The sequence below is a fragment of the Phoca vitulina genome, unplaced genomic scaffold (genome assembly GCF_004348235.1).
Source record: "Phoca vitulina isolate PV1807 unplaced genomic scaffold, GSC_HSeal_1.0 scaffold22, whole genome shotgun sequence".
NCBI lineage: Eukaryota > Metazoa > Chordata > Mammalia > Carnivora > Phocidae > Phoca > Phoca vitulina.
The window spans coordinates 15,517,357-15,539,520 of NW_022589725.1; the positions used below are offsets into that span (position 1 = coordinate 15,517,357).

A 22,164-nucleotide genomic window follows, 5' to 3' on the forward strand; every position below is an offset into this window, starting at 1 on the left:
AGCACGAGGGGATGTCAGCGTGACCTAGGCCATCTCCATTCCTCCAGGTGGGCAGGCTTGCCGGGGTCACATAGGAAGTTGGGAGCAGAGTCCAGATGAGGTCCCAACAGTGCCCTTTCCACTCTGTCCTGTTACCAGAGCTGAGCTCAGAGATGAGCACGTGTGACATCTGGGACGCGGGAAAACAGTACTGACCTTGGTTTCTCCTTTGAGCTCTCTTCCCAACTGCCTTTGTGTTTCTTGACATCACCATGCCCCAGGTTCCCGTTTGCAAGATGCAAGGCCTGAGTAGACAGACTCCGGGCTCCTTCTGGTATTGACCGCTCTCGCCATGAGAGGAAACCGGGGGCAGGGAGCCTGGGCCCCAGCATGTGCTCACCCCAGGGGGCGAGCGCACGGCCATCACTCCGCAGGCCCTGCAGGGACCCCCCAATAGCCCGCCCGCCGTGAGACCACCTCACAGCCGCACGCAGCGTGTCAATGCCCGTGACTCATGGAGACTCTGAGCTCTAAGAGCTCAACATCTAAATCAACCAGAGATGTCCTCAGGTCACGACAGAATGTAGACACTAGCCAGTTAGGAAAAAAATTCAATTTTTCAAAAGGCAGGGGAGAGACAGGTGGATACCTTCATTCCCTTGGATTTGTCACGTTGTCACGCATGCAGTTCCTAGCTCAGCACCAAGTCACTCAGCCAGGCAGTGCTCAGAAGAAGTTTCTTGAATAAATGAATTTTACGCATAGGACAGCCAGGGAAAGGAGGCACGGCAGGTGCAGTGGGGGACCCAGCCACCGGAGCTGGAGTCTCTGCCCTCAGTGAGCTCACAGCCTGACCGTGCTTGGAAACACCAGTTCACCGGCAAGTGACCCGCAAGGCGGACTGTCATTAGGCTGCATTGCAAATCCAAACCCAGCACTGTGGGGGCCGGCGGGAGGAGGACATTAAGCTCAGCCAGGGTTTGGGCTGGGGGAGGCCCTGGGAAGCGGATGGCATTTGGTCACGGATGGTGAGTTAGGCGTGGTCAGGAGCCTCGTGCGGTGAGGAGTGTTTCAGGCACAGGGAACAGGAAAATGAATGTGGGTGGGTTGGCAGGTGTGAGGTCTAGTTGGAATCAGCAGGGGCTCAGGTATTCCACTCCCGCTGGAGGGAGGAGCCTGGACGGTGGTGGGGACGGTGGTGGGGACGACGGTGGCAGAGGAAGGCCTGGCTGGCCATGCTCTGCACGAAGTGGTGCAGCGTCCTGGAGCCCACCCTGGAGGGGGAGCCTTGTTCCCCACCCCCAAAGGACTTGGGGGCCCTGGGTCAGAGGCAGAGTCCTCAGGGTCCACACCTGCGGGCGGCCAGGACCTCTGTTCTGGGGACTAACCCTCGGTCCCCCTGGGGCGGTGAGCTTTTCTTGCCAGCTACTTTCCCGCGCAGAGCACAGAGCTTCCCTGGGCTCGTGCCCCATCTGCCGAGGACCCGTGCCATTCTGGGCTGTGGGTCGGCCCCAACACATTTTTCCTTGGAGCTGGGACACTGGCGGCTCTTTCTGCTATAGAAGCAGCCAGGAATTCCTCCTGGGGTCCTGCCCCCCTTCTGTAAACCCAGGAGTGTGCAGGGCTCGCCTCACGAGAAGGGGGACCCTGGCTTCCTGTCTCAGCCCCCTGGACCAGAGTGACACCTAGGCTCCCTCTGCAGGCACATCGCCCCTGCGGGCTCAGGGGCTCAGGGGCTCAGGGGCTCAGGGGCTCAGCGGGTGAATGAGAATAAGCTGCCCCTTCTCTGGCTCAGCCCCCCGCCCAGCTTCCTGTCGCCTGGGGCAGCCCCTGGTCCCTGTTCCCTGGACCCAGACCGGCCAGCAGCTGCATCCCCCTGCGGGTGAGGGCTGCCCAGGGTTCCACTTTTGCTGCCTAGGATTCCATGCGGAGGTAGAACAGCCCCAGGGTTACACGTGCGCATCCACAGATGTGCCCCTACCAGCTGAGTGACCGTGGGCAGGCTACTTAACCCCGTGTCTCAGGTTCCGCATCTCTAAAATGGGGCTGCTTTAGGGGCACCTGGGTGGCTCCGGCAGTTAAGTGTCCGACTCTTGATTTCGGCTCAGGTCATGATCTCAGGATCGTGGGATCGAGCCCTGTGTCGGGCTCCGCCCTTAGTGGGGCGTCTGCTTCAGGATCCTCTCTCTCCCTCTGCCTGTCCCCCTACTCGTGCTATCTCTCGATCTCTCCAAAATAAATAAATAAGTCTAAAATAAAATAAAATAAAATGGGGCTCTTTTGGTATCCGCTTCATAGGTGCTCAAGCCACATATTTTATTATTACTTGGAAACTTCTTTCGTGAACCTCTTCTCTCATTGCCTTGGGGTCTGAAGAAAACCCCATGAGATGAAGTCCATTTTTTAATCAAGGAGGACTTCCCAGGACCCTCTCCCCCTCTGGCCCCCTCACCAGCCCCTCTCAAGTCCCCAGTTCTTGTCTGTGTGCTGTTTCTCTTCACCTCCCATAATCTCTCCATCTGTCTCCACCTTGCTGGGCTGCACTCCACACATGGGGCAATCGTGCTCCCCAGGGCCCGCATGCCGGCCTGGGGTGTGAGGCGAAGTAGGAAATTCTTTTCCTTATCGCTTAGGAGTGGAGGGAACAAGGCCCCAGGGTTTCTCGTAGTGGCTGAGGGATGGGTTCAGAAGGCGTCTGCCTTCCCTGCTCTTAGCTTAGTTTCCTCCTCCGTGAACAGGAGCCTGTGATTCCCCCCACCTCCCTCCCAGAGCAGCCGTGTGGCTCAGGCGAGACAGTTGGCAGGAGAGGGTGCTGATGTGTGCTAAATGGTGAATAAGCCTAAGGGAGGGATTCTCAGTCCCGCCTGCCTATTAGAATCACCGGGCAAGTTTAAAACAACAGAAAAAAAAAAAAAAAAAAAAAAAAACTCACCAATGCTGACCTATGCCTGAGACGCTAATTGAGTCAGTCTAGGAAGGGGCTCAGGCCAATAGAACACTCTGCAGGCGATTCTTATGTGCAGCCAGGGTGGAGAACCCCTGGGTCAGGAGCTTCTGACCTCTCTTTGGAAGTGAAGGGGCCACGGAGTCCTTCTTCTTTCCCCTCCCCCTGACCATGTAACATCAAGGCAGGGAGTAGGCTACGGGTGGCCCCTTCTCCATGACAGCTTCCTGGAACTGTGCCCAAGTCATTGACTCCACAGTCCCCTTGATTGGCTACCGGGTGGCAGCTAGGAGTCATGTGTGGTCAAGCAAAACTGGCTTCCAGCCTGGGCTTGGGTCCAGGCTCTGCCTGAGCATGTTATTTGGCAAGTGACGTCACCTGACTGGACTTTCAAATCTCTCATCCGAGACATGGGGATAATGACATCGTAGGGTTTTTGTCACTATTGAGGGACATAATGCAGGTAAGATGCACCGTGCCTAGTGCGTCTGAGGTTCTCAATAGCAGCCAGGAAAGAAGCTCAAACCCTCCTCTATCCTTTGCTGCTATTGGCATTATGTGTGCGATAATAATAAGGGATTTGTCCTCCCCGCCCTCACCTCTGGGGGCCCAGGCTCTAGTGATGGGATCCCGATAATAACCCTACCAGGGAGGACGTTCCGGTCTCACTGTGCCCTTCTACAGATGGAGAGAGCACCGCTCAGAGATGTGGAGAGCTCGCCTGAGGCCCCTCACCCCTTCAGAACAACAGTCCAGGGTTCATTCCTCATGACCCCAGGGGACCTTGCTAGGCTCTCACTCAGCTGCCAATGGAACCCCATCTTCCCCACCACCTGGGTGCCAAGAAACTCTACCACCACCCCTCCCCCGGCCATGCTGCACAGGGATCAAACATGTCTGAACGTGGGGGAAGGACAAAGGGAAACTCCCCAGGCTCAAGAGAGCTGAGATCTGAGAGGAAAGCCCTGTGTGCCTGGGGCCAATGCGGGGCTGGCCAGGAGCTAGGGGTCCCAGGTGCCCGGAGGGGAGCGGCGGGGAGAAGAGGGGGAATTGGGAATGGCTCACAGCCCCTCAGTGACCAGAATTCCAGACCTGGTTTCTGGGCCACGCTCTGCTTCCAAACTACTCTGTAACCTTTTGGAGGTTCAGTGTTCTTCCTATAGTATGGGAATATTGGATTACATCGCTGTTTTTCAAGCTGCCAGTTGTCACTCGTTAGATTGTAAAATCAGTTTAGTGGATTGTGACCAGCGATCAAAAAAAAAAGAAGAAGAAGAGGAAGAAGTAGAAGAGAAAATATCAGTGAAATTCTGTTATAGACCCATGTATTTAAACACTCTAATTTTTTAATGTGGTTTCTAACAAAACGCTTGAAGACACTTGGCTAGATGATTTTTAGTATATCTATCAGCCCCAAATAGCTCTAGAAACCTGTAAGATAAAAATCTGTCTAGGGAGGGGAGATGGGGACTAGGGTCTGGGCAGGTGGGGAAGACCCAGCCATTGGAGTATCAGTTATCATGCCGGCCCACCTGCCGGCACCGGATGGTGCGGTCCTCCTGGAAATAGGACACGTGCAAACCCCAGACACAAGGGGGGCAACCCCTGTCTGTGGCCGGTGATTCAGTTACAGAGCCAGGCTGATGAAGATTGAGAGACCGGGAATCTGTTCTGTGCTTCTCATGTTATCTCTGCCAAACGTGGACCACAGAATGAGTGGGTGGGAGTTACATTTCAGAAATATGGGATTGGGCTTGGTTATGAATGACAGTGAACTCGCAAATAACAATGGCTTAGAGAAACAAGACAGAAGCTTGCTTCTGTCTTAAACAATAGGTCTAGATGTGGGCCCTTCTGGGTGGGTAAGGCAGCAGCCTGACTCTGTCCAGGCTGCTGTTCTGCCATCCCCAGGGGATGGCCCTGCATGGTCTCAGATGGCCTCTGTCCACATCACACCCACACTCCAGGCAGCAGGATGGAAGAAGAGGGAGGTAAGCAGATTCTTAATGGTTTGCCAACCATTTTTAAAAAGAGGTTTCCTCAAAAGAATTAAAAACAGGTATTCAAACGAATACTGGCATAAGCACATTCCTAGCGACACTCTTCACAAGAGCCAAAAGGTAGAAACAACCCAGATGTCTCTCAGTGGATGAATGGGTAAACAAAATAGGCTACAGCCATATAACAGAATATTATGCAGCCATAAGCAGGAATGAACTGATAAATGCTGTCACATGGATGAACCTTGAAAACATTATGCTAAGTGAAAGAAACCAATCTTGAAGGCCACAGAGCTGTGTGACTCCTTCCATATGAAATGTCCAGAATAGGCAAACCCATGGGAACAGAAAGCAGGTTCGTGGTTGCCAAGGGGGAATGGGGAATGACTGCTAACGGGCATGATGAGCAGATCTGAAACCAGACCATGGTGATAGTTTCCCAACATGGTGAACGTACTACACACCACTGAATTGTACACTTTAAAATGGCTAAAATGGTAAATTGTATGTTCTGTGAATTTTAGCTCAATTAAGGGGGGAAAAAAAAGAGGTTTCCTGGCAGCTGTATAACTTCTGCCTACAGGCCATTGGCCGGAACTCATTCACGTGACCACCACCCGCCCCCCCCCCCCCCCCCCCCCCCGCCAGCTGCAGGGGAGCCTGGAAAATGCAGTGCCCAGTTATATAGGGCCTTTTATTACTAAGAAAGAAGGGGCGAGGGACTATCGAGATAGACGCTTAGTAGTCTCTACCACGTTGGGACTGCTGGTGGCACTGATATTCTCAGAATAGAAGAATTGGGGTAATTGCCCCAGGCCTGACCCTGGAGTTAAGCAGTAACTCAAGGAGGTGGCATGGAAACATGAGAACACTGGGATGAGAGTCCCAGAGATGTCCCACTGTGGGCAAGCCACCCTCCGGGCCTCCATGTGCTCACATCCAGAATCAGGGTGTGAGTATATCATCTGTCTCCATGGTTTCTTTCCCTCTGATGTTTTTTAAGAGTGTATGTTCGTAAGTCAATTGTAGGAGTCATGCAACTCTCCCTTCCTCCCTTCCTTCCTTCCAGACTGGAGCAGAATATAGCTCTGAGCCTCATAAATGTCCATGAGGTTGTAAACTCGAGAAGAACCTTACTTCTCCTGTCCTCCCCCTCTCCCTGCCCTTCCCTACTCTTCCCTTCCCTTATACTCAGGCAGAGGGGGCTGTAATTAATGTTCTGTCAAGGGGTGGGGGGGGCAAAGGAAACTAGGAAATCCACGGACAGGATCATCAGATCCTTGATTTGGGGGCTGGCAAAGCCAATCCTAGGGTTCAGAGACAGGACAGTGACTGAAGGGGACAGCTGTGGAAGGGGAAAGTTCTCCGAAACCACACCAGAGGCTTTATGAGCTTGCATTCAACCTACCGGTCCACTCAGGGATGCAGGGATAGGCTGCTCCCCTTTTATCCACCTCCCACGTAGAATGAATGCCCTTTTGGAAGACGCTTCTCTTCCAGATGCTCCCTCTCTCCTCTTTGTCAGAATACAAACGGCAGCAGGGAGGATAATGTATAGTGAGGTCCCCTCACCACCTGGGTAACTTCTAGACTGAAGGTCCTACATGGGTCTCCCTTCCAGGCAGAGAACTGGGGACCACGGCAACAGGAGAGTGCCAGTAAGACCTGGGTTCAGAACCTGGCTCTGCCGGTTACTAGGTAGACCTCAAATAAGACATTTATCTCCTTGAGCATCAGTTTCCAATTTGTATAAGGATTCCAGCCGTGATGTATGCAAAGTGCTCTGTATATTGTTAACAGCAGTTGACATGCAGTAGACTGATGTCAAATGTGAGGCCTGCTTCCCCTCACCTTCCAGCTCAGAGAAGCCTTGTGTATCCCACAAGCCCTCATGGGGAGCTTGGCTCCTTTGTGCCATGGCTCATGCTTGGGGTCAGGAAATGCAGAGATGACCATCACAGTCACTCTGAGCGAGGCCTCACCTCCTGGGGCATGCACAGTGCTCCTCATCTCCTTCCGGGATCTCTGCAGCCAAGTACCTGCAGCTCAGCCTTTTCTTTGTCATGTTCCCTACAAACAAGCCATTGGTTTCTGAGATGAAAGGGAGAACCCTACCAGGGACTCAGCAAATAGTGCATAACCCCCGGTGGCGCAAAGAAGGAGGGGAGGCAGATGCAAGCTACAGACATGGAACCCCTCTTTCCTTACCCCTGTGCTTGGTAGAGGGCTATCTGGGGACATACGTTCTGCTCTCAAAAAGTTCATGGTCTAAAGTAGCGAGCTGCACCTGGAGGAGAAAAGCATGCTTCCTTTTGGGTTTGGGAGGGGGGTGAGGAATCTCTGGAGACTCATATGATCTGAAGCTACATGTTCCTCAAGGCTCTTCTTTTTTCTAAAACAAGACAGAGAGTAAAGCTCTACCAGATCGCAGCTGGTGGGGATGCGCGGTAGGTAGTAAGCAAGTTGGTAGGAAACGGGTTTAAAACGATGGGACCATTGCCCTAGAAAGACCAAGCAACTAACAAGCTAGCTCTATACAAGCCATATAGAGCTCAGTGTTTGCCCAGTTATACGGGGGTGTATAGAGTGTCTCAGATCTGGGCTGTCATTCAGTATTTATGTACAGGAACGTTCATCTTCTTTCTGCTCTCCCTTTATTCAATAGATACTTGTTGATTGCATGAATCCTTTCATTTCCCTGAGTTTGTGCAAAAGCTTATCACTTTATTCTTTCAATACTTCTCTGTTGAATGAATGAATGAATGAATGAGTGAATGGCAGATGTGAGTGAATGAATCTTTCGTACCCTGAGCGGGTGGCAAGAACACTTCCTGAACCCCCTCTCCAGCAGCAGTCTTTGGCTCACCACCCCAAACAGTCTGCATTTCTCCTGAGAGAGAATCTATGAGGAGCCTTTGCCCATCTCCCCCACTGCTTGGGTGGGAGCCCCCAGCCCCGGGCCTGCCCTAGAGCCCCACTCTCTGCCACCTCACCTTTCTCTTGCGTGCAGAGCCACTGGGCTAGCCAAACAACACACCTGCTTGCCCTGCCTCAGGAATCTTCTGGGATGCAGGCTGCTGCCTCTGCATCTAACAAAATTCTCTTCAAGACCCGACATTTTCTTTTTTTTTTTTTTAAAGATTTTATTTATTTATTTGAAAGAGAAGGAGAGAGAGAGCACACAAGCAGAGGCAGAGGGAGAGGGAGAAGCAGACTCCCCACCAAGCAGGGAGCCCGATGTGGGACTCGATCCCAGGACCCTGGGATCATGACCTGAGCCGAAGGCAGACGCTTAACGACTGAGCCACCCAGGTGCCCCGAAGACCCGACATTTTCAATGAAACTTTTTCTGATCCCTACAACTGAGAGGGATTCTTTTCTGCCTGCATCTCCTAGGCACCTTTTACTCTGGACAGTGGACTTACCCCATTACATCATTCATTCCCACTTGTCTTACCCATGGCTGAAGCTCTTTGAGGGTTAAAACCACTTTTCATACAGTTTTACACCTCCAACATTACACCTGATGTAGTGTCCTACAAATAAAAAATGCTCTGTATATGTTTATTGAATGAATGCCCCATACTCACCTTTCCTTATGGACTAAATTTTGAGCTGTAGTCATGATGGTCATTGCATGATGAGTCTCTATTTGTTCATTTATTCCTTCATCCATTTGTCTATCTGTTTGTCCTAACACAATCAAGCAATGTGCTACGCATCAAAATATGAAGATCAAGAAGGCACATTCTGATGGAGAGAGGCAGACACATATAAAAAAAAAATTGTGCCCGGCATTGGGACGTGTCACCACACTCCCATCATAAAGCCAGAAACCGGTTGGGTCTGCAGGAGAAGGATGATAGAACATCTCAAATGCAACTTGAAGGAATAACGTTTCTCAGAAGGTTGAGCTAAGCTACCCTCCTTATACATCACAGCATCCATCATAAACCCTTCTCGGTTTAGCTCCACAATCACATAAGAAGAATCTGGGACCGGGGAGGGGGAGGTTCGAGGTATTTGTCCCCAGGGTCTTATCCAAAGGTCTCATGGGGCTTTGACTGGTCCCTATATACCACTCTTGCCAGTGAGCCTCTGAAAGTCCCCTCCAGGTCAGTGACTGCCCCATCTCTTGGCCTAGAAATGCTTCTCAGTGTCATGCCACGCCCCCACCAGCCAGCAGAAGAGGCCCATCCCACACCCAGGGGGTGCACAGCTAGAGAAAGTAAAGAATATACGAATAAGCACTTGCTGGATCCTGGAGTGGGTAAAAAGCACCTGGTGTCTGGGAAGGTGCAAAGGGAAAAAGCAAGCAAGTTTTCCCTTGGTGGGTGGTGGATTTGAGAGACACAGCCTCCTCCCGGGTCAGTCTGATCCCCCCGCCCCCACCAAAGTAATGATGCTGAAGCGACAGAATGTGCTTACACAGAACTGGTTGCATGGTTCTCCTGGCTGGTTGGGTGAAGCTACGCTGAGCACGTGGCCTTGGGGCCTTAAAGCTGAGTGACAGGTGACCAAGTGGAGGGGAAGAAAGTCTCAGGGGTAGTGTGCGCAGAGGTTCAGCTGCCTGGACGGGCAGCATGGGGAACAGGTTATGAAGTGCTTGTTATGCTCAGTCAAGGTCTCTGCATTTTAATGTGCTTCTTCCTAGAAGTCTGGCTCTTCCCCAACCAGCCCCACCCAAAAGCTGTCCTTTTGGTAATTGCCCCCACGCCACCATCCCTTGCCTTCCAGGACCTCAGGTCCCCCCTCTGTCTTACAGCTTTAGAACCGCAGACCATTAACTGGCAGGCGACCTCCAACCGGCAGGCACATCACACAGACAGGTTCTCCAGCCAGGAACTCATCTTGCGGAGAGGCCAATCCTTCAATTTCTCATTGGGCTTGAACCGAAGTCCTGACAATGGAGAAAGACTGGGCTTTATCGTCTCCACAGGTATCTGCTCACCACTCCCCCCCACAAACACACACACCTGAGCAGCCCTTGGGGCTGTCCACCCAAGGGGTGGTGGTGTGACATTGGGGTCACTAGGCGCTGGGCTCCAACCCAGCCCTGCCGTTGACTTGGTGTGACCTTGGGCTAGTTCCTGCCTGTCTATAAGCCCGAGAGTCCTACTATTCAAGTCCAGAGAGATTTGGCCTACCTGGTCTCTCTGGTTGCTTCCCGTGTCATCATGTGGTACTTCTGTGGATGATGTCCCCCCAAAGCGCCCCTGCGGTTGTACCAGGATTGGATCTTTCCCCGCAGTCTGGCTGGCACTCCTTGGTTCCCATTGTCCTCTGTCTTCTTTTATTTTTTTTTTTCTCTGTCTTCTTTTACAGGGCCGTACCCCTCAGAGTCGGCCGGGACAAAGGCTGTGTTTCCACTCTCCAGTGGGACAAGTCGTGGGGGCTGGAGTGCCCAGCTCGTGTCTGAACAGGACAATATTCTGACCATCTCCATCTCTAGTCCTGTCAGTGCACCTGTAGGATGGTACACACTGAGCAGTGAGATCTCCTCCCAGGGCAGAGACTTCAGTCTGAAACTTGGGATGTTCATATTGCTCTTTAACCCCTGGTTGCCAGGTAGGCACCTAACCAACCACACTCGCGGCCATCAGCTAAGCAGTACCGATGGAAAGGAGATGATTTTTACAGGCTCAAGTTTGATTAGGGGAAGTGTGTGGGCTATGGAAAGAGCATAGAGGCTAGGAGTCAGAAGCCATAGATCTGAGTCCAGCTCTGCCACCTAACCAGCTCTGTAAGTCTGGGCAGTCTATCCTTCTGAGCTTCAAATTCCTTACCATTAAATGGAAACCCTGCTATTTCCTCTGGAGCTATTGTGGGGATCTCATGAGCTTTTACAAAGTGCATAATATGGTATAACTATAAGGGACAGTGACCACAGTACAATTCCATAGCATGGAGACAGCTTCCCACCTGAAGGAGCAAGTATTTCATTCCTAGGGTCTCACTTTCAGACCCTCAGGTCATCCCGGCTTCTTCAAGTTCATAGTTGCCACAATATGAGTTGGAAGCATTAGAGTTCAAGGCTTCATTCCTTAGTGGAGGTTGAGGGAAGGGCTGCAGGTATGGTTTGCTCCAGCCACTAAGCCGGTCCTCAGGAATGGGAGGAAGACCGGTTTCTATAGTCCTCTGTAAGATTCTAGTTCATGACATCTGATTTTTGTATCAAACAGAGGATGATGTCTTTATGAGTAACCATGCTGAGAGAGAGGAGTACGTTCAGGAGGATGCCGGCATCATCTATGTGGGGAACACGAATCGAATCGGCATGGTTGGCTGGAACTTCGGACAGGTAAAAGGGTCATAAGGAGGTTGGGGATACTGTTCCTATTACCCAAGAAGCTCTGTGGCTGGCCCTGCAGAGAGGTGGAAGTTCCCAACTCTATTTGCCTGCCCTTCTTTCTATTCATTCACTTATTCAGAAGACATTTACTGACCACCTACTATGTGCCAGGCCCCAGCTGCACACTTCTGCACCCAGAAGACAGATAAGACACATTTTCCTCTTTGAGGGACTCACCCTCTAGTGGACAAAACAAATATATAACTAAATCAATACAATGGGGTTTTTATTGGTACCATGATACCCAGTTGAGGATAAGGCCTAGAAGAGCCACTTGGGATAATAGTGTACTTTCTGTTATTCATTCCATGTAAGAATGCGACAGAACTTCCCTGGTAGGAGCATTTGGCCTCTCAAAGCCATAGCCTCCTGGTCCTTCGTTACTGTGACCCCCCCATCTGAATCCACAGAGCTCCTAGAAAACATTCAGGGATTCCCTCCACCTCTCCTTCTTTCCAGCATATAAATGAAGATATTAGGGTGGGTGGGGTGCCTTGGATATCCAGGAGGGGATGGGCAGAGCATGGGCCTCCAGATCCCGATCTGTAGTCAACCAGAGCAAGTCAGCTATATATTTTATATGTTGGAATTTTTGGGCCAAGTTTCATTGGAAAGAAGAAAAAAGAAAAAAAAAATGTGTAAGGGCATGCAGTGCACCTCAGGGTGAAAGGGAGGCTAATTTTGATGGCGTGGTCTGCAAAAGCCTCTCTTTCAATCAGAACTTTTAATCAGAAACCTGAAGGAGGGCAGGGGAATTAAATAGATGTCTTGGGGAAAAGCATCAAAGGCAGAAGGAACAGCACATGCAAAGACCCTAAGGCAGGAGAAAGCGGAGCCTTCTCCATTTGAGAAGCAGTGACTAAAAATAAGTCTTATTTTGGGAAAATGGCTTCAAAATCTTCTTTCAGTGGGATATTTTATCTTTATGATTAGTTTCCCAGAAGTCTAAATAATATGCTCAAGACCATGGAGTCAGATGGAAACTTTGAGATGAGCTTGGCCTGATCCCCTATTTATACAGATGGAGAAATCGAGGACCAGGCAGGCTAAGAGATTTGCTCCCAAGGCCACGAGAGTGAGGGAGTCTCCTTCAGTTTAGGGACCTCGACAGAGGGCCTGGTGGATAGCCAGGGCTCTGGCTGAATTTGCGGCTTAGAGGCTGGGCGGCTACTCCTCGGGAGCTCTCTGTCCCGGGGGGCCACAGAGTGGAAGACCCCGGGTCGTTCCTGTGGTTCTCGGCCGCTTAGCTCCTATACCCTTAATTAGCCAACACTCCATGTCATTTCTTTCACCATCACCTATGGTCCCATTTCGAACAGTTCGAACAAGGCATTCTGGACATTTGCCTCTCGATCCTGGATCACAGCCTGAATTTCCGCCGTGACCCTGCTACTGATGTGGCCCGCAGAAATGACCCCAAATACGTCGGCCGAGTGCTCAGTGCAATGGTGAGTTATAGGAAAACCATAATAACCAGTTGTTACCATAGATTGAACTCAACTACGGGTTAGGTACATGTGTTCCTTACGTACGTCATCTCATGGAAGCCGCACAAAATGTAGTTGGTGGTTATGACCATCCCACTTCGCACACACAGAGCATGAGACTCCTCTACATTAAAGCACTTGCCTCCGACCCCCTGGTGAGTGAACAGCAGAGGCCGAGCTGGACCCGGGCCTGCCAGGCTTCAGGGCCCTGTCCACTCTATCTTGAGGCCTTTCTCAGAAGATAAGGGAACTTGCCCTTTTGGTGTCTCCCAGGCTAGGAGGATACAAAGCTGAAACTCTGCTCCATCACTGGGCCTCCTGGGGAAAAGGGTAAGTTCCCAAGTGAGCCTGAGGTATTAACCTCCTTTGCTTTGATCCCTGCCCTCCACAGCCGAGTGTTCAGATGCCAGCCTGGGCCGCAGCAGGCTGGCCCCCTCAGCACCTAGATGGGGAACCCCGAGCCGCTGAAGGGACTGGCTCACAGCACAGCGCCTCTGAGTCAAACCAGAACAAGTCCTCCAAATGCCTGCCCAGGGCCTCTTGCAGTCACTCAGTCCTTCCACATGAGACCTGCCCCCTCCCCGAACACACACGCACACACACACACACGCGCACACGCACGCACGCACACGTGCGCGCACGCACACACACGCACACGCGCACACACGCGCGCGCACACGCACACACACGCACACGCACGCACGCACACACAGACACACACACGCACACACACACGCACGCTGGGTCCGGGAGGAGTCTATCTCTCACTACTCAGTGTGTTGACAAGGCCCCCCTCAGAAAGTGTCCAAACATGGTCACCACCTGCTCAAAAGTTCTAAATTAAAAAGCGGAAAGCTGAAGCGTTCTTGAACTTTAAGCCTCTGAAACTCATGGCCCAGAAGCGTCGAACTTTTTTGTTATTGTTAATGGCCTAGGCCTTTCTCCGTCTCCTTCCTTTTAACATATCTGAGTTAACGAGCTCGCTAGGTTGCTAGACAGCAGAGCAATCTTCTGACTGCTGAATAACCAGAGGGCTTCCTGAAGGAAGGGAGGCTGACACCGGCCTGGCAGGAAAGGAGTGAGGGGGAGGCCCAGGGGATGTGGGGCCACGGAGGCAGCGGGCAAGAACCAGGGAAGTGGGGCCTGGGCTGACCCTTGGAAACTGAGTGGCCTGGGAGAGGTGGGATGGAGCCGAGGCCGAGGCTGAGGAAGACTGAGCCTCATACGCCCAGGAGAGGGTGGGGGAGGCCAGCCGGCTCCAGCAGCTGCTGACTCACTCTGACCCTGGAGACAAACCAGGTTATCTCAGTGCCAAGCTGCTCAGCTGCACCTCCCTGCGCTCTCTGCCTTGAGCTAATTACGGCCTGTATGGATGGGGCTTTGAAATGCTCAGCTTTCAGCCAGAGATGACCCTGCTGATTACCACTTTGGTGGCTGGAGCACCTCTGACTCAGGAGATGGGATGGGCTACGTAATCTTCCATTGTGGAGAAGGCCCGTCTTGCCTGATTCTGTGATTATAGCCCAGGCCTTGCTGGAAGTGGGGGGAGGAGTGCACCCTTCCCGCAGAGGGGCTGGGGAAGGCTGGCCCGGCCTGTGCTGGGCAAGGATCCTTCTGTGTCCAGACTCTGTTCTCATTGGCCTCGCCACATGTGGAGCCCCACAAAGACAGGGAGCGGGGCTCAGGGCCTCTCACTGGGCGGTTGGGGTCAATCAATGCTGGTCCAAGTTTCATAAACTCTGAACACTCGGTTCCTGGAAGCCCATTTGTTTCTAACTTTCCCTATTTGGGAAGGAAGGTGAAGAACAAAGGCCCAGAGAGGTGAACTGAACTGCCCACTGTCACCCAGCTGACAAGTGGCAAAGTTGGGCTTAAAACCTGGTTTCTCCTTTCTTTCTCTTCTAACTTTTAATTGTGGCAAAGCTCAGACCTTCACAAAAATAGAGGAAACAGTAAAACGATCTCCCAGGTACCCACCACCAGCTTTTGTGGTCCCCTTCTCAAGGCCAGTCTGGTTTCAGTGCTGACCCCCTCCTTTACAGAGTATTCGATAAATCACAGACATTATATCATTTCATCTGTAAATATTACAATATGTGTCTCTAAAAGACAATGGAACTCAGGTCTCCTGATTCCTAATCTGGTGCTCTGCTCACACTGCATCCTGCCTGTGCTGCTTATACAAGAATTAGGCCTTCAGTTGAACGAATGAGTGAGTGAGTGAATGAATGAATGAATGAAAAGCAATATTCCATCTTCATGCGTTCCAAAAGGTTAGCTGCTAAAGTTCTAAAGGCACCTTTTCAGAAGACCAGTATCCCCAAATTGAGTTTCAAAACATGGACTCCCAAGTCAGACATCAAAGACAGCCCATGAGTCGTGGCAAGAAATCACCAGCAGGCTGGCCTACGGACCCTGCCTTGCCCCTGACAAGCCGCGGAGCCTCAGGTTAGCCTGTGAGCTTGCTCACGGGATTGATAGATGGGTTAGGGGCAATCGATCGTGGCCCATTAAGCAAAACCCTTTTAAATTAATAAACTCTTCAAGACCCCTAGAGGATCATTATTACAATTATCATCCCCAAATCACCCAGGCAGACACAGAAAATCCACTTGACATCTCCCTGGCTTCCCTCCTCATCTCCCCACTTTGTCCCCTGAACTCTCCGCTGATCTGGGGCTCCCTCTGCTCAGGTCAATGGCAATGATGACAATGGCTTGATCTCTGGGAATTGGAGTGGCAACTACAGGGGTGGCCTGGACCCACGGAACTGGAATGGCAGCGTGGAGATCCTCAAGCAATGGAAAAACTGGGGCTTCCGGCCAGTCCGATATGGCCAGTGCTGGGTCTTTGCTGGGACCCTCAACACAGGTACTCGGGCACGGTGGGCAACCGTGGGGGGCGGGGGGCCTAAGGTGCCATTTCCGCTGCAGCCCGGGTCCTCATACTGCTCCTTGACTTGCAGTGCTGAGGTGTTTCGGGATTCCCTCCCGGGTGGTCACCAACTTCAACTCAGCTCATGACACAGACCGCAACCTCAGTGTGGACGTGTACTATGACCGCTACGGGAGGCCCATAGACAAAGGCAGTGATAGCGTGTGGTGAGTAGCTGACCCTTTCTGAGCACCGAACCTGAGCGGCTTCTTACTCCCCCCCCTCCCCCCGTCCCCCAGGTCCTGGGACCCTGGTCCAAACAGGAGCTGGGAGGCAAGCAACACGTGAGCGCAAGCTTTAGAATGGGAATGTTGGCAGTGCTGATGAGACCTCTCGTAAGACCCAAAAACAATGCTTCCCAGGGCTCTGCGAGGTCTGGGAGTCCACTGTCTCGCCTTTGGATGAAGGGTCCAATACCAGTGGCTCATGGGCTCTGGGCAACTGCTCTGAGTTTAGAGGGTCCACTAGACCCTAAGCTACTTTAGAAACTCTTGATTTTCTAGTACCGAATATAAATTTATCTTGTTTCAGGCAACCCATATGACTTATAGGCTCGCTTAAAGGAAAGCGGTGCATTTTCTCTTATGCATGTGGACTTTTTATGCGCCTTGATTGATAGAATAAAAAGTCAGTTTATTCTGGATTTCAACTGAAAAGGAGAAGCCTTGTGTGTAATTGAACGTATATATGTCTAACCATAAATATGCCACGTGCACATGTATCTTTATGCACATATGTACATGTAATGTCTAATGGGTGGTACGTGGAAGTCAGTTGTATAAAATTTATAGACATGTATCTATAACTTCATATAGTAGTATATATACATAAAATAAATATTATTTTTTTAAAGATTTTATTTATTTATTTGAGAGAGAGAGAGCAGGGTGAAGGGCAGAGGGAGAAGCAGACTTCCCCCTGAGCAGGGAGCCCGATGCGGGACTCGATCCTGGGACTCCAGGATCATGACCTGAGCTGAAGGCAGACGCTTAACCGACTGAACCACCCAGGCGCCCTAAAATAAATATTATTATAGCTATTTGAGATCATACTATATGCCAAGTTATTACCAAGTGGTAACTGAAAATGATTCTGTCTATATCTGCATGTACATATAGATTCTATGTGCCTATATATGCAAAGAAGTATGTGCATATATGCTAACAATCTATTGTTTTTAATCCATTTCCAAGGATACCCCCTCTCTCACACACACACACAAACACACTCACACGCATATAGGGCCAAATAACCTGATAGCGGTTGCCATCTTATTTCCAGATGTTCAATTCTGAGACAGTCTGTATAAAAGAGTTCCTATTACTTCATATCCCCAGAATAAGGAGGTCCAACTTTTCTGAAATGTGCTTAGTGTAACCAATTGAATAAAGTCAAAGGAAAAGAAATATGAACGGAGAAGTTGTTAAAACAAGTCAACAACAACCCCACACTAACATGGGAACTCAGTAAGATAAATATCCCCTCACCTCCGAAGGAGAGTAAGGCTTACGTAATTCACCCGAGGTCACGTGGCTTCTAGGGTGTAATGAGGAAGAGAAGGCTTGTTTCAGGCTGTTCTTTCCTGATCTGCACACATACAACTTTCTGTCTAATGACATTGCTGCGTTAGCAAGATGTTGTTTCCCAACTACTCATAAATGAGTCTTTTTTTTTTTCCTCCTCCCTGGTTTTTTCTTTTGTTGTTGTGTCCCAAATCACTGCAACCTGTTTTTCACCGCTGGGGTAATGCCATTCCTGGCCTTGGTTTCCTTCGCAAGAGGTGATGATTTGTCCAACATCATTTGGGAAGGGAGATCCCTTTGGGCGTACCCCTTCTGGGATTATCCTCTGTGCTAGGATCCGCAGAGGGACCAGAAAGCTGGAGAGTCAGTCCTCTACTGAAAGCATTCTGGTGCTGTTGGAAGACGGGTTGGGGAAGCCATTAGTCGAGGATGTTTAGTGACCAGGGAGGTGCGTCAGACAGTAAGCCCCATGGGAGCTCAGGGAAGGAGTCACCAAGGAAGGCTTCCTGGGAGCAGAAATGTAGGGCTTTTAAGCTGAATTTGGAATTAGGACTCAGATCTCTTGGTTACTGGTTCACACTACCACCCCACATTAGCTTTATAATTCATTCCAAATATAATTATCTTGGGACGAGTATGGGCCCACGGTGTCTCCACTGTCATTTTTTTGGCTTCATTGGAGGATGTCAGGCCCCAAAGCCCTGATTTTTGCTGGGGGTCTCCTCCTCTCTTACCCTCTCACCCCCCCCCCCCCGCACCCCCACCAGGCTTTCTGGTGAAATCAGTGGCAACCAGAGGTCCCTCCCAAAGCTGCTGCCTTCCAGCACTGGATGGAATGAGGACAGGGAGTCCTGAGTCCTGGTTCCAGCCCCACTACCATCTTGCTCCAGGGCTTGTGTAAGCCACCTCATCTTTCTGGTTCCAAGTTTCTCCATCAGGGAAATATAAGGGTTGGCCCAGAACTAGGTGTTCACTTCAGTCTCTTACTGGCTTTAATTTTTTTGATCCCCACCCTCCTCTTTGTATGAGAGCTACCCTTCCCAGGGGACCTAGACAGACCCTTCTCATAGATCCCCTCCAGGGGGAGATAAACCACGAGTCACCCTCTGCCTGGAGTGACTTCCCCAGCCTGTTATTTAAGGGCAGTTAGGGTCTGGACAGAAACACTTCGATCGGAATCTCTGTGTGTTGCACGTGTTGGAAGCTTTTAGAAGCTTGCCCAGATTTGCCTAAAGTAATAGAAAGTAGGGATCAAGTGAGAGTAAGCATCTGAAAGTTCTTGATAATAACAGCAGGAGCAAATAGTTTGCTGAGCAATTGCTGTGTACCAGGCACTTACTCTTCAGAAACAATGAGGTAGGCACTATTATCATCATCCCATTTTACAATTGAGGAAATTGAGGCCCAGAGTCACTCACCCAAGGGCACACAGCCAGCAAATGGTGGAGATGGGAGTTGAACCCAGGCAGTTTTGTAAACTATAAAGCACCAGAGAGATGCCAGAGAACGTTGTTATTACTCCTGATTAATGTTACCTTGAGCAACCGAACATTGCTTACCTTGAGATTTTCCTGGATGGCTGGACACCAACCAGAGCTGTGGTGAGGTTGGGTGCCGTCCAGCCCGTGCAGATGGAGAAGCTGGGCTCTTTGGTTCACACCTCGGCAGCAGATGTCACTTCTCTGTAAAACTAAATGCTACCTCACAGGCTCAGTGAGGAGAAATGACTTACCAAAGTCAAACTGTGAATTCGTGTCCAAGCTAGGGCTAGGACGCAGAGTCTTGCCAACAGGACTCTCCCAAGTCAGACAACCGCAGGACTTGGGGGAGGGACCTGCTGATCTCATGAATGAGAAAACAAAGCCCCGGAGAGAAATTAGAGAGATATTTAGGCTCTCTAATAAGTGTATGACTTTATATAAGTTTCTTAACTTTTTTGTGCCTCAGTTTCCCATCTGTAAAATGAAGGGCTAGATCAGGGGACCTCAGAAATTTCTTCTAGATCTTCTTTCCTTAAATCACATTCACTGCATCCACGGGAGTGCATTTTATTCTTAACCATTCTGCTCACGCCAGTGGTTTGGCTTAAGAGGCACAAGCCTCTGGAGTGTCCGCTTCTTGAGAATCAGGCTGCTTTGGGGTGGGGGCGGCGACCTTAGTTCGGGATGCTGCTTCTCCACGGTTCCCAACTTCTGAGCCACTGTAAAGGAGGACTCTGGGGCCTTGATCAGTCACTAAGCAAGGCAAACGATTTGGAACAGTAGGACCAAGGTTATCTTTACCTTGACATTTCTGGCTTGTTTTTTTCTTAATTCATTTGACTTGATTCCCCAATTTCTAGAGTCACAGAGCTGACTCTACTTGTAGACTTTCTATAGCTCATAGCAGGCACGTGGAGATTGCCCTGCCCTGTCACAGGGAGGTGGAGTTGGCTAGTTCTGGGGAAAAGCTGTTGGCAACCACACCCCAGCGGACGCTCCTGGCTCCTGATGCAATCTCTCCATGGCAACCAGCCTCCACTAATACTTAGCCGCCCCAGTGTACCTCGCTCAGACCTGCAGCAAGGAAGCCAGCTCCAAGAGTGGTTCAGGCTCCAGAAAACATGATTAAGTATGTACCGTGTGCTAGACCCTGCCCCGGGCACTGGGCACCAAGGGCGGGGGAAGGAACTGGGCCAGAGGAGCTCACAGCTGCATAAGAAGACAGGCAGTTATGGAGTAAAAAAAGTGAAATAACTGAGTTATGCGCAGGACTCAGAGATAGCACAGACATATGGTTGGCACTCTTCCAGCAGGAAAAGACTTTTTGGAGGAGGCAGTATCTGGGCTGCATTTGGAAGGACAAATAGTTTGCCAGTGGAAGGGGTAGGAGTTTGGAGGTCACTTTCTAGACAGGGCCTCTTGACCCCATGAATTCAAAGGTAAGTATAACTCAGATGCTGTCTCTAGGGCAGTGGCTTATAAACTTCCAAAATTACATTAGAATTGACTTAGGTGGAGGGAGATAGGGGAATCCACATCTTTTAGGAAATGCCTCAGGTAGTTCCGATACCTATAGTGCATTCTTTTCTTGAGCTCCTCCTCCTGAAACCCCTCAAGACAGAAACAGAGCCCAAGGTTGGGAGGTGGGAGAGAGCATGCATACCATCAGAAACAACCAGAATTTCCATGGTGGCGCCCTTGGACATTTGAAAAGCACATGCATCTCAAATAACTGTGAGTAAAGCTGGCTTCCAAGTGAGGGAGGGACCAAGAGTATCTGTTATCTGCTCCATCTTAAATTCCCGCCTCGAAAGTAAGTATGAAAACACAGCTACTTACCAGTTTTGTTACCAACCCACCCTTCCCCTAGGGTTCTCTGCCAGGAACTAGATGAACATGAAACTGCTCTCTCATCCCTGTCTTGTCTCTTGATCATGTTCTCACACTCCATGCTTTCTCCTGGGCGAATTCTCACTGATCATGAAGATCCATTCAAAAAGACATTTTGTGGGTCTTCCTAGGGATAGGTTTAAAGAGAGCGTGCACAAGGGGGGTTTGTGGCGGAGGGGCAGAAGGCGAGGGAGAGAGAGCCCTACACCAGCCTCCATCTCACGACCCCGAAATCTGAGCCAAAATCAGGAGTCCGATGCTTAACCAACTGAGCCACCTAGGCAGCCCCGCTAGCGATAATTTTTTATGATGACCTCCCCCCTCACAATTATAGGGAATAAAGTCATCTGTAATCTTATTGTTCACATACTTTTAATATTTGATAGTTTTCCAGCCAATATTTTCTCTATCAGTTGCTGTCGTTTATGGAATTGGGATTACACATTTTACAAGGCATGGGTACAAGACAAAGTATATAATAGGTGCATCCTACTTCTTCCCACACCTGGAAACCAACTTTGCAGTTTTAAATCATGTGTTTTTGCCGAAACACTATATTTTGAGCATTTTCCCTATGTCATTAAATAATCATCAAAAATCAGATTTTAAGTGCATCGTATTCCCTCGTATGGTTGAACCATTATTTCTTTTCCTACTGTTACTATTACCATTCCCTATTCCCCTTCTTTTCCCCGTTATATATAACACAGTCATGGGCATTCGTATATGCAAATCTTGAACACATCCACGATTAGTCCTGTTAAGAAAGATTCCTAGAAATGGTATGTCCTGGGTTAAAGGGAATGAGCATTTTAAAGGTTTATGACAGCTATCACTGTTGCCTTCCAGAAAGATTGTGATCACCTGTGTTTCATTTTAGTAGTAAATAAGAGTATTCTTTTTCTCCATTCATATCGTTGGTTGGTATTATTCTTAATCATCTCTTCACCTCTTAGGGCCTAATCCCCTTCTGCCTTGTTTCGGAGCTGACTTTTTATATCTCCCCTTGTTCCCTGAAGGACTAGCCGGGTCAGGTTGCACCCCATAAGTACTTATGGGGCACTTCCAACTCCTCCAATAGCTGAAGAGTTTACAACTCCCCCATGTACATAGATCCCATCTGGCCCCACATGAAGCTTCTTCCAAACATGCAAAATGAAAATACATTTTTCCTGATTATAAAATAACAAAAAGTAGGGGCGCCTGGGTGGCACAGTCGGTTAAGCATCCAACTCTTGGTTTCAGCTTGGGTCGTGATCTCGGAGTCCTGGGATCAAGACCCACAGCGGGCTCCACACTCAGCGGGGAGTCTGCTTGAAGAGTCTCTTCCTCAGCCCCTCCCCCTCCCCACTCGCGCGCGACCCACCCAGGCAGCCCGGGGAATGTAGATTTTTAAAGGTTTTTCATACCCATTACCAAATGGCCCTCCCTAAATACCACACCAATTTCAACTCCCACCAGTGGGCTCTGACTGCTTGTTTTCCCACACCTGGAAATGAGTATCACACAGTCCTGTGTATCATCCTGGGCTTTCATCTTTATCATCTTATGAGTGTAACAGTATCTCTTTGTCA

General features: G+C 50.1%; 1 protein-coding gene across 1 annotated transcript in view; it reads left to right on the forward strand.

The window, feature by feature from the left end:
• TGM3 (transglutaminase 3) overlaps nucleotides 1-22,164 on the forward strand; it is a 38,420-nt gene that overhangs the window by 973 nt on the left and 15,283 nt on the right. Inside the window, exons 2-8 of the mRNA XM_032419957.1 lie at nucleotides 385-446; nucleotides 9,661-9,862; nucleotides 10,249-10,491; nucleotides 11,106-11,224; nucleotides 12,595-12,723; nucleotides 15,456-15,633; nucleotides 15,728-15,863. Coding sequence (XP_032275848.1) covers nucleotides 385-446; nucleotides 9,661-9,862; nucleotides 10,249-10,491; nucleotides 11,106-11,224; nucleotides 12,595-12,723; nucleotides 15,456-15,633; nucleotides 15,728-15,863 — 1,069 coding nt within the window. The remainder of the gene's footprint in view (nucleotides 1-384; nucleotides 447-9,660; nucleotides 9,863-10,248; nucleotides 10,492-11,105; nucleotides 11,225-12,594; nucleotides 12,724-15,455; nucleotides 15,634-15,727; nucleotides 15,864-22,164) is intronic.